This window comes from Trematomus bernacchii, unplaced genomic scaffold, assembly GCF_902827165.1.
Source record: "Trematomus bernacchii unplaced genomic scaffold, fTreBer1.1, whole genome shotgun sequence".
NCBI classification, from domain to species: Eukaryota; Metazoa; Chordata; class Actinopteri; order Perciformes; family Nototheniidae; genus Trematomus; species Trematomus bernacchii.
The window spans coordinates 9,292,021-9,304,921 of record NW_022987689.1 but is presented as its reverse complement, the minus strand read 5'-3'; the positions used below and the strand labels follow the sequence as shown (position 1 = coordinate 9,304,921).

General features: G+C 41.4%; 1 protein-coding gene across 1 annotated transcript in view; it reads left to right on the top strand.

Moving 5' to 3' along the window:
* The window catches only part of map4l (microtubule associated protein 4 like), a 75,801-nt gene that overhangs the window by 25,714 nt on the left and 37,186 nt on the right, over window positions 1-12,901 (top strand). The window contains exon 5 of the mRNA XM_034137877.1: window positions 3,782-5,125. Within this exon, the coding sequence (XP_033993768.1) occupies window positions 3,782-5,125 (1,344 nt within the window). The remainder of the gene's footprint in view (window positions 1-3,781; window positions 5,126-12,901) is intronic.

Below are 12,901 nucleotides of genomic sequence, written 5' to 3'. Positions count from 1 at the left end.
TCTCTTCTCCCTTCTGTTTTGTTGGTGATCTAAAGATAGACCAGCTAACGGTACACGCTGGTTATGTAACAGTTACTATCCTAGTTCATTACAGGACATTTAAAAAAGACATCTCCTAGAAACCAGGGATGAATTGAGAGGAGATTGTCTGTTACCCAACATCAGTTGCTGTATTGACTGACACACACTTAGTTTTTAGAATGAAAACCCATTCCATTTTCAGGGAAGAGACTAGTGATGTAACCAGATGCTGCTGTTATAAAATAAATGTCCTTAGCGAACCGCTCTATTAAACAAAATACCTGCTGACACTCTGGAAACATGCCAATCCTGTTACATAATTTAGATGACAGCGATGAAGAATACAAAATAAGCTTTGGATTAACTAACCTAATGTTTGATCTTACTGTTGCAGATTGTTTTAGAAATCAAATATGCAACCTTTAAGCACAGAAATCAAATTCAGAGCATATGAGCTGATGAAGATGGAAATCTGTTTTTGTGTCTTAAACTGCGCTAATCACAAAAGTAATGAGGGATAAACCAAGCTCAATATCTCAAGAAGGATACGCTCTGTTAGCTCAGAGTGCAGTGTTACTGGAGCCATTAGATTCATGTATCCGTCAGAGACCTCGATTATGTATAGTACAAATGACTGCAGTGAAGATGTTATTAGTACATATTGATATAATATTCAAAATGAAGGAAACATTAACAATGACTCACTGTGTATTTAACTGCGACAGTAAGCAGTGGCAATGAGCAAACATAAAAAAAAAGCCCCACAGTATTGTAATGTCGATTGAAGTAATTTGTCCTACATGAAAGATGAGGACTTGTCAAATGCAATGGTGTGTTTGAAAGATATATAGATCTAAAGCTTACGTTTTTGAGTATTAGTATTTGTTCTAGTTGCCAGGCAGAAAAAACATTTGGACTTGTGTCATGTCTTCTGCTTCTTCCTGTCTTACATCAATGGATATCGGATAAAGCAAAAACCATTCAACCTTTTATTTAAATAACTTGTTTTACAGAGGGAGCTTGTCAATATGTGCTTCTGTTTGGTCACATCATTCCACAAGAACCACATCATGTTGGCTGTATTTGGAGGTTTTTTTCTTCGACGGCAGGAATATGAACAGCGCATGTACAATAAGAGATGTGCTGGATCAATCTTAGTACAAATAACTCAATTGCGGTTCCCTTTCTAATTCACACGTTTTTGCGACCCTGGTGCATTTAATGTCTAAGTCTTAGACTCTAAGACTTACAGTGTAAAGAAAAGGTATTTTTGGAGCTACAAAGCTTGATGCTATATTTACCAACCAGCATCCGGCTCTTCTCGGAGTGTGTATCTGTCCTCTACACACCTGCTTCTCTGTGTGTGCAGGGGCTAGTGGGACTCGCTGACATGAAAGCCCTCACACGCAGCACTTTTGCATAGGCTAATAGTTAGAGGCAGGTAGTGCTCCAACATGACTGTTTCACTTGGCAGTGTGCCAGTCTCCATATTAAGATGTAATCCCTTTTTAATAACTTATCGCATTAAATATACATGATAATGCTCCAGTTTCATCTCAACCTTGATCTGATTATACAGTAGCTATACAAGCATTCGAGGCCAAAGGGAGAAGTAAATCAATTCAGAAATATATGAAAATGTTACAGATTAAAGGGGTATGCACCTTTTTCTGCGTTCACATTCATATCCAGTGATGTAAAACAGAGGAGGGGTCGATGAACACTGTGATAGAGCAGTTTTACTTGAAACCGGGTGAAGACATGATGAAGAGAAATGAGAGCGGGATATAGGTTAGAGGTTTGTTTATACAGTCCTTCTCTCAATCTGTCTGTTTTTATCTGTCTGTTCATCTTTTCCTCCCTCATTCTCTCTGAGGTAATGGAGTGCTTGTCAGACATTATTGAAAAATATTGCTTTGAGGAAAAAGCATAAACAACGTGATGAATTCCTCCGCAAACAGGAGATAAGATAGTGGGAACAGAGAGATAAAGGGATCAATTCCATGCAAGCTTTATTCTTTTGTGATAAGTAAAAGCTTGCATGTGCACATTTTGTCGTTGTGATTCTGTGACTCATTCCACATGTGCATTGTGCCATTTTTGGATCGTTTTTTGTGTTTCTGTATGTGGGACAATGATCCTTTTTCTAACAGGATTCTTTAAAAAATACATGTATTTTTTTTTTTAAACATGCATGCTGGATCCTATTTGAAATGAGCTTGATGCATTTACCTTGTAAAGTTGCTTCAGAGCTGTATTGCTCCCAGTGTGTGTGTTTTGCTTTGCTGTGTGTGCCTGCTCCCTACAAGATCAGCTTTACCCTCTGGGTCGTGATCATGTTAAAAAGAGGTGAATCAAATATGTTTTCCACAGGGAGACAATCGCACAATAAATCTATTGTTTGACTGAAAAGGGCCAATTTCAAACTCAGTCCATTCCAGACTCCATACAGAATTTTCAGATTTTAAAATGTACACATTAAGATTAAATCGCCCCAATGGATCTTCCGACTTTTAATGTATCTTATCATACTGTATTCATTGGGATTAATATAGATATATGTATAGCCTCCAGTCCTACAATTTTACTATACAAATCTGGCACATTTGAAGAATTGAGACACAACCAAGTAGATAAATCAAAACAAATTATTCTGAACCGATCCTCAGCGCTGAACCTCCATATGTCCAAATAGGAAATGGATAATGCACATATAATTACATTTAGTGAAATATAGAATGTTACAGGTAAGTAAATTACAGGTTGATTGTATTTATAAAAGCAGGCACCATCACGTACTTCATATGTTATGAAAGCGTTTGAAGGGTTATGCCAAAAGGAGCTTTAAAGCAGTCAGATTATGGTTACAATGGCTTGAAACAGCCAGGTGAGACACTGAGAAATAAACTGCAGCAATCCATTATGGCTCTAGGTGGTTAACACATTTTTATGTTGTGTATGTATTTAGCACAGAGTTTCTTGTACCTTGGCGTTATTGTACTCATGACGTGACGGAATAACCAGTTTCCCAGGGTCCGACAAACTCATGGAAGCCTTTCTATCTGTAATCAACACAAAGAAACATTGATTAGGATGTTTGGATTGACAGAACTTTTGCTACAAAACCTTAAAACTACCTCAGTTTATATGTGGGACGGCCTTAATCCTCTCCGTAAACACTCTGATTCTATTAATACTGACACATTCACAGGGTGTGGCATAGTCTAACCTGATCTTGATCCCATTGGTTATGGGTCTTACAAGCTTTTTGAGCCAATATTTCATGTGTTCTAGTGCAACCACTGGATACCAATAATTCAATTCCGCGAGCTCTTATTGTTTAAAGTCCGATTAGCAAGTTCAGTGTCCAGAAAGGAGACAAACTATATGACCAGATTGTCTCACAAGTAGTCAGTTTACAACGTAATATAAATCTGAATTGATGATAACCAATTGGTTGCGTAATTGCATTGCTGCCAATGCGTTTCGCCCGCTCTGTTCTCCACATGCACTGCTTACGTTCAATCAAAGCCTACTCAAACATGATTGGTCAATACTACTCTTCCCACAAATGGTACACAAATATTGCCCCAATGCCTAGAGATCATGCATTTACATGCAGATATCTGTTGGACAAGTTTGTAAACAATGTATAAATAAAGTAGTTTAAACCAGCTATGGTAACCACAATCTGAAGGCTTTTTGGCTCTGACACAGTATGTGATTGGTTCCTCCTCTTATAAAACCCTCCCCCCCTCAGCAGCTCCCGTACTCTCTCCAAGCGGCTCAATGGACGACAGCAGTCCCTCTTCCTCCGTCTCCGAACCCCTCAGCCCTGAGAGAGTGGGGCCAGGGGGCGAGGCTGACAAGCAGAGGCGCCGGAAGAAGAAGAGGAAGGGCAGTGACCAGGTCTACGACTTCTTGGATAGCCAAGAGAATAGCATCGGCCAATCTCAAAAGCCTGGGATGCAGGATAAGGGAGGAATGGAGGCAGAGGAGGATGAGGATGACGAGGAGAACTGGGAGTGGGAGATAAGAGAGAGTGGAGGAGGAGGTAGAGTGAAAGGCAAGAAGACTAAGAGTCGGGCGAAACTTCCCGAACAGTGGGGGGCGCCCCAGCAGCCCATCTCTCCGACACCGGCTACAGTCGCTCCTACCTGGGCTACTGCCGACTCTGGTCATTCTGACTCCAACCCCAGCCCTGTTTTTCCCTCTTCCCCTTCACAATTTCCCACAAGTTTCACTAATCGTTCCAATGCTAGCCTTGTACCAGATTCATCTCCTCGCTCTTATGAGCCGATGTGTGCAGACGACTTCCCTATGTCTGCTAAAGATGGTCAAAAGGCAAATGAAGTGAAAGTATCGACCAGCAAACCTGAACCTACCATTAGCGCAGCGACTAATGTTCCTGGCAAGAATAGTTCAGCTGTGGATGTTAGTGATAGTCTAGCACTGATGACAGGGGAGAATCTTAGCCCAGTCTCCCAGACCTTCTCTTTCCTGGATTCAGTTCTCCAGACCCCTCCAGGCTCCACTCCTGACTCACAGACCACCACCCCTATCACTAACACTCCCTCCCTTGCTACAGCCCCCATGGCAAAGTCAGAAATGGGCATCCCTGCTTCACAAGCCACTTCTGTTCTTAACCCTTCAAAGGTTACTACAGACCTTCCTCCTACTTCCGTTCTGTCAACCAACCCATCACCGTTAGCTTCCGCTGACACATACCCTTCAACAACCACAGTCAAATCAGCCCTCAACGTCGATGCCAAGCCTTTCGTCCCCTCAGCCACGCTCATGTCTTCTAGCATGACTGCAGCATCTCCAGCTTTTAGTACAACAGCAGCAGCAGCTTTCACAGGAAGCCCATCTACTGCACCCACTACCACCCCTGCCATGACCCTTAGTTCCTCACCTTCTCCCTTTAAGAATGAAGCCACTCCTGCACCACCATCATCAGCCACAACCCCCAAAAGTGTAGCCACACCCTTTAGCTCAGCAGTAGCCACTCCCCCTCCACCCATCACCCCTGCAGCCCGTCCTTCTCTCCCTGCACACTCAGAGCACCAGGAGTCCTCGTCGCCACAGCTCCCCCCAATGGAAGGTTGGTGAACTACAGGGAAGATTATGAATAACATGGAGAAACAAAATCATTGTAGACTAGGAAAGCAGGAAGTAGTTACTGTTTGTCTTCCTGTATGCATGGCTCTCTGTCTGTGGATTAAGTACCAGGCCTCCTTGGTGCTTGATCCTTTCCTCTATGTATTTGTAATAAACAGGGCTTGACACATTAATAGAGAGCAGCTCCACTTCAATCTCTTTTTTAGATATTCATACACAGAAATCGGCTCTTTGCGACCATTCATAACACCTAAGAAATATGATTGTATCTCAAAAATGTACCAGAGAAACATTTGTGTCCACTATATCATCTGATGGCATGAGAATGGGACACAAATGTACTGTGCTGGTCGGGCCCTATATTGACAAAACTGCGAGGGTAAACTGATAAGTTGTCTGATTTCCCTCTGCCTGCCTCTGTGTATCTGTTACCATGATCATAACAGTTGAATCACCTGACCTGCTGCTTCTGATAGCTATGCCAGCATTGCTTGCTCCGCTGTCTCCTGTTTCATCTGATTGTCAGCTGCCTGTGTAACCTCCCACATTATCTCCTCTCTGTCTGTACCAAGACACACATAGCCTGGGTCCTTGCATGGCAAACTATTTTGCTAATGCCTTTTTAGATGTATTAAGTCAATGTTATAGTTTATCAACTGCATTGAGCAAAAATGTTTGTAGTTGTTCAATCTAAGTTAATGGTAGACATGACTGCGACAAAAAAATTGGTTTAATGTATAACGGTTGTGGTTGTTAAATGCCCATCCTGAAATTATCCAATTATCTTGATGCCTCTTGGGTTTATTGTGTCTATATTTTGTGTTTATATTACAACTGTTTGTCATTTATGTGACCACATTAAGAGTCTCACATTTATAGATGTTTTGTGGAGAAGCAGAATGCTTATTGTAGGACGTTCTGATTTAGGCAGCAAATCTGACTCATGCTACCCGCTATAGAGCAGATAAGAGTAAGACAATACTTAGAGTTTGACTTTAAGTGACCAAAGCAACCCCCCCCAAAAAAATAAACCATTCACAAAATTGAAAGCCAGAATATGTGTCGCAAAGCTCTGGAAGACCTTTAATAAGGTTGCCTTGAGTAAATATATTTTTGTCATTTTATGATGTACACCTGTAATGTTTGCAATTCACTACAACCGCTCAGTTGTTGGTGACCTTGACAGTAATGTTTAAATTCAACTAAATGAGTATTACTGAGGTTATCTTCACACCATTTTCTTATTGCCCCCGCCTCTGTTTTTACATGTGCACATGAGGGGGGCAGAATAAATACTCTTGAATATAATGCATTCCATCACAACATCATCATTGTGTGGCCACTCTTTGATAAGCCAAAATACTAAAATTATATTCATTCATTTTCTTATGACCTTTATTATCCACTGCAAAGATCCAGAATAGTTTTTAGGTTTAAAAACAAAACAAAAAGCAGTGTTCTTGACCTTATTTAAAAATTCAATTTGTGCTTGTCTAATACGTAATCCCTAATGTAAACCTAACCACCTTCAAATGACAGGGTTTCCCCCAGTTGGTATAACTGCAGACATGACAAGTCTGAGAAATGTCACGTGAATGACATAACTTCAACATCTAAAGCTGATGAGTGTAGCAGCCAGCAGTGTAATGTCGGCCCTTATGGCCTGCTTGACCTCTTATACACTGGGATAAACCCTGAGATGAGCTCCGTCTAATACTTCCTCCTCCTGATAATGCCAGGTTTCAGTCATGATGATTGTCTCTGGCAACATCCCTAAGTGCTGAATGAAGCTTTAATGTCCAGTGTGATTCTCTCTATGCTTCCCCCAGCACTAAAACATTACCAATTACACGCATAAAAAGGCCTTTATCCTGATAAAGCAAAACTGCCCTTTAGTCTCTAAAGCATCCTTAAACCTGAAGAAATTCTAACTGGAGTTTTGAAGCATCTTCACAATTTTATTTGTACTATAAGTTCTAACCCTGAGGCCTTTGTATTGTCAAGGCTGCTGATTTAATCACATTGAAGCTGATTCTGAACTGGCTGAACATTGTCTTTTTCTCTCCCCCTTCCTTTTCTCTGTTTCATAATGCCACCAACCATGTCACCTTGAACAACAGGTAAGACAAGTTCCTCTTTTTGCTTTTGGCATATTTTATGCTCAATCTTTATTCAATTTGGAGCTCTGTTGGAGACTTTGGACAACCTTGACCCACAGTAGCTCCTGCTGTGATTGTTGGGTTAAGGCTATTTCATGAACATCCTGTGTGGTTTTAACAAAGGTGGCAGTGAAGGTTTAACATGTAAAAATTGAGTAAAATGAACTAAAAAACTGTTATTTCAAAAGTTAGAAATCATTGTTTGCGCCCTATTATGAGGCTTCAATATTGACATGCACCCAGTGTCTTCATTTAGGTTGATCTCAGCATAGCATTACAGAAATCTTCAAAATCCTTTTCTGGTACAAACAATATTCTAACTGATTACATATAACTGTTGATGTTCACTAAATGTGGCATAGAAGAGGGTTAGTGAAATAGACCCTCTTTAGTTTCCATTTTGACTAGCTGAAAAGGCACAGGTTCTTCTTAGATAAAATAATTATTCTTTATTTTACCAAAGCAAGTTTTGCATTCATAATGCTGTAAAACTGTTAAAGCATTTTATAAACAGAAACGGGCATAGCCTATACATTAAGATTCAGCTGTTTAATGAATATGTTGATATTTTATCACAGTCTATTTTTATGATTGATATGAGTCAGCATTCCAAACTGTATCAGTCTGTTACTTTTAAGGGATTGTCACTTTATACCCAGTGAATGCTGCAAATTAATTACATTATGAACATCCTTGCCATTCTGTTGCTAAGCTGTTTTCAACACCTCATGCCACTCAGTGTCTACCAGATGGTCTTAATTGGAAAATAATGATGTTATACTTCACACCATATGAGTTGGTCTTAGACTAGTGTGCGTCATTGTATACTCGAGAAATTAGCTCTATTTTCAAAGACAAATGCACCTTAAACAAGAGGGTTCTGTCCCATCTGACTTAATATGCAGAAATCATTTATGTGAAACTTGATTTCTTTTCACCCTTTAGCTTCTAACCCTAACCCTAATATTCATTAGCTCATAAAGTCGGAATAACTAAGTTTGTGGATCTTTATGAGACCTCTTAAAAATCTTTATGAGACCTCTTAAACTGGCCACTCAGTGCTGTAGCGTTAGAGTACTGGCCAAAATAACATTGACAATCATTATGTAAATGTTAACAAGATGCATTATGTTCTTTCCAACACTCAATTTGCTTTAAAAGTTCACATCTTTAGCAGATGTGTTGCACCACTTTAAAAAACTGTTTTACATCCCTTAACATAAACAATTAATGATATTATTTAATTGGCTAAGGTTTTTATACAGTATATGCAGCCACATATAGATCTACAACTAGATACATTACAGAGTCTGATCTAATCGTTCAATAGCAACATTCTAATTATACATACCAATTATGATGAGATAATACATCATAATATTTTGTCACTTTATTGAGGTCACTTGTGAAATGTGCTTCTGTTTCCCAATGAGACTGGGAATCAGTGGACAGACTTTAATATAGTTACTGACAGCTGACTGCTTTTGTGGTTCAATGTTATGAAGACATCTGCTCGGCCCCTCTGTTTTTCTACCTGTGTCTATTTTTCTCCCGACTGTGTGTGTCTATTTATAAACCTGCGTACTGCCTTCACATCTCTCTATCCTCTCTCTTTCATACAATATTGATGTCTGAGGCTATTTTACCCTTATGTAAGGCAAGGACACCCTCACTTTTTACCATGCAGGAATGTATGCTGGCTTTCATCCCTGTGTATATAAGAGTTTCTGGGTATGTGTGTGTGATCTGCTGCGTGGTCATCATTCAGCAAGATAAACTGTATACATGTGTGTTAGAGAGACGGAGATAGCGTTTCTGTAAGCAAAGCAAAGAAGTAACCATATTTTCCTCTGCTGGGAGTGCTGTCACACACACACACACACACACACGCACACGCACACGCACACGCACACGCACACGCACACGCACACGCACACGCACACGCACACGCACACGCACACGCACACACACACACACAAAAACAATGAGAGGCGGCGACCTGGTTTTGTCCTTGAGAGCAGACAGAGTGAATCAAAGTGGATACTTTCATCACTGGGGACAAATGTGTGTTGTGGTTGGCTGTCTAACAGTGCGGATGAGATGGTGTTGCAGTGTGTGTTGGTTGTAAAACATTTGTGGGTGGGTGAGTCTCAGCACTGCTCGCTGGCTCCATCTGGTGTCTGCTCGGAGAAGTGCAGCTCTGACAACGATCTAAGGCAGGGGTTTTCAAAGTCTGGGAAGGTGAGCCTCCCCTCAGAGAACATGAGAACAGCCGCGCCCCCCCTCCCAATTATTATTGCTATTATTATTATTATTATTGTTGTTGTTGCTATAATGCAGGGTTATTCAATTGCATTTCAAAGAGGTCCAGTAAGAGCAAATGTCATGTTTTAAATATTTGTTTTAAACATTTTTTACATTTTCAACATCGTGGATGAATCCTTATGGTCCCGGCAACACACTGAACATCAACTTTGCCTCCTTATTACACTCACCCCTACTTTAGTGCTGGGAACAATGAGTCTGCGTCTTTGATGCACACAGGCGGATGATGCGGGGATCAGAGTCCTGCATTGGGTCGGTACCCGACGGGTGACCTGCAAAAAAAGTGATTCGCGGGTGGTAAGATTCCTCAGACCTCTCCCCGCGGGACCGCGCATAATCATAACCTCTGCACCGCATCAATCTGCTGCTGAGCGCGCCACATTCGAAATGGCTGAGGTGAAGCTCTAGCGGAGAATACAGCATTGTAAATAACTCTTCCTCAAGAGCGAAATCCAACGTCTGGGAGGCTTTTGGTGTCATGGAGAAAATAACCAACATCCCACGCTTTTTGAGCCAAATACGCAACTGCGTGTGTTAATAATTGCATGTTTTCAGTGCTCCTAGGATATGCGGGTTCGGGTCGGTTTGCGGATCTTGTGCCGACGGGTCGGGTCGGTTTGCGGAACTAATTGGCAATATGTGCGGGTGGCGGGGCGGGTTCGGTATTGCACGTTGCAGGTGCGGGGCGTGAGCGGGTCTTGAAAATCAGACCCGTGCAGGACTCTGGCGGGGATGCAATGTAGACAGGAATAAACGCAGATCATCCTCTGGCTGCAGCCTTGACCGGTACTTGCTTTTGATCAAAGTCAATGCGGAAAACCCGCACTCACACCGGTAGGTGGAGGTGAAGGGAATGAGCACTTTTACAACCTTTTTGGCGAGGTGGGGGAACTCGGTCTCCACAGACAGCCAAAAGTGTGCAAGTGACACTTTACTCATCTTGTTCTCGTTACTTTTTTTTCTCATGCTGCGCCTCCCCTGAAGCTCTCTGACGCCCCCCCAGGGAGGCGCGCCTCACACTTTGAAAACCGCTGATCTAAGGCAAAGAACGTGTAGTGAGGAACATGAGACGTTAGAAATTACCCCAAATCTGAATCAAGTATTTGAAATTAATTCCATGCAAATAGTTATATTTCTGTTGCTGCGAGGAAAATGGTGGGCCAATAGAAATCACAATTCTCTGGTGATTCTTCTTTTCACTATTTGTCAGGAAAAAACTAAAACATGAAGGTCAGACCTTGACTCTGAGCATGTTTCATACTTTTTATAGACCATACTCATTAGTTATCAAGAGTTATCATAAAAAAAAAACGATATATTGGTTGCACCACTACTGCTGAACTGCCAAAAGTATACAGTCCTTAGAGCTAGACTGATAAATGCAGATATGCCTCACTATGATGTTTAAGGTAGAATTAAAACAAACAAAGACAACAATATACACACAAATAAGAAACCTGAGGGATAGATGTTGAGATCCAAGTAATATTTCATTATTGAGTATTGTCAAGCAAAATGTCAAAATAAATTAAAACCCAGAAAGACACACAATCAGCAAAAATAGATGTCACAAAAAGATCCAGTGAAATTGAGGTTTAAAGACAACTGTAGAGGAAGTGTCAACATGTTTTTTGTGATGTTCTGGTGATGGATTTTTAAAAGAAAGGGTTAAATAATGTAGCATTTTAGGTTATTTGTACTTTGAAGGTGCATGATGTCTGGGACTTGGAAAATGTCTGCCAGACTTATGGGTATATTCATCCTAACAATAGCAGGGTAATGGAAAAGCCCACGTGAGGGCTCATTTAATTTTCCTGCATGTGATGGATCTTCAGGGTACCATCTGCCTGCGTGAGGCCAGTGCATGCTGGGTAAATGCAATCATCCTGTTTTATGTTCTTAAAGTGGAATTTCCCTCATGAGGGAGCGCTGCAAACTGCAGGATCTCATAAAGGACGTCTTAACGACCTGGTTGAAGGTTGACACCTGTATCCGTCTCTATTTGATATTCTCCATGCCTACTTTAGCACTATTCCTTTCACTTCTGTCCATCCTTTTGACCATGTATTTATGGTGAATTTGATGCCTTTCACTTTCTTTTTATAATCTGCTGTTGCCAGAAAGCAGGAAAGTTAGTTTCCTTCCTCCTGCTTTTCAGTCATATCTGACTCATTAACAACTAACATAAATTACAATGTAGATGCCAGAAGATGCTGCCGATCTTCTTTTTTGGTTTCAAGTAATTATGCAGGTCTTGATTTGAGCAACATTAGGTTAGCACGCTAACCTCTTACTATAACTCCTCTAATTGGATACTATATGTGTGACTCATTTAAGACCACAACCAATCAAATGTAAATGATTAAAGTGAGAAATATGCGAGGGGAAACTTATATACAGTATACAAAAAAAATGATCCTCCTTTTCTTCTCCCTTTCACCCCAATCTCTATCTTGTCTTAACTCCCATTCCTCCATAGACTCTTTCCTCTCTTGGTTCATTTCATTATAACCTCCCTTTAACACTTCCTCCATTCCTCCCTTAATGCTAACATCATCTGTTGCTCCTTATCATATTTCATCTATATCTATTCCCGGATTCCTCTTTCTCCCTCCCCCTGTCCACCCTCCTCCATCTTCCTGCTTCTACGCCTTGTCTCTTTTCTCTTTCCTTTTCCCCCTCCACCTCTTTCCTCCATCCTCCATCCTCCATCTCTTTGCCCTTTGCGTCTCCTTTATCCACGTCACGTCTTCCCCTCTCCTGCCCAGACTCCCTGTGTCGCTGCGGCACCGTAATAATCACTGCATTGGAGACTGGGGGGTGGGGGTGGGGGGGTTCGCGTTGTCAGGGAGACATGGGAGGCGGTTACCGTGGAAACAAAGAGACTCCGCGAGTGAGGGATGGAGAGATAGAGAAGGGGTGGACTGGGTGTGACAGTCAGCGAGGTCGAAGTGTAAAAATAGAACCGGTCTGACAAGATCCTCCACCCTCCTTCTCTTCCTCCCCCTCCCCCCCTCCCTTCTCTCTCTCTCTCTCTCTCTCTCTCTCTCTCTCTTTCTGCCCAGCGCCATGGGCAACCAGCTGTAGTCTCCTATCTCTCTGTTTCCTCCATCTACAGCTGGTGTTCAACAATCTGTGACCTTCAAAAGTAGGACGAACAGTGACCTCTGCGATTAAATCCTGAGCCGAAAGCCACAAGAGTATCAGATTTAATTCGACCTATCGACTGCCTTTTCTAAATATATGACTTGTTATTTTGCTCTCCTGCTTTTGAA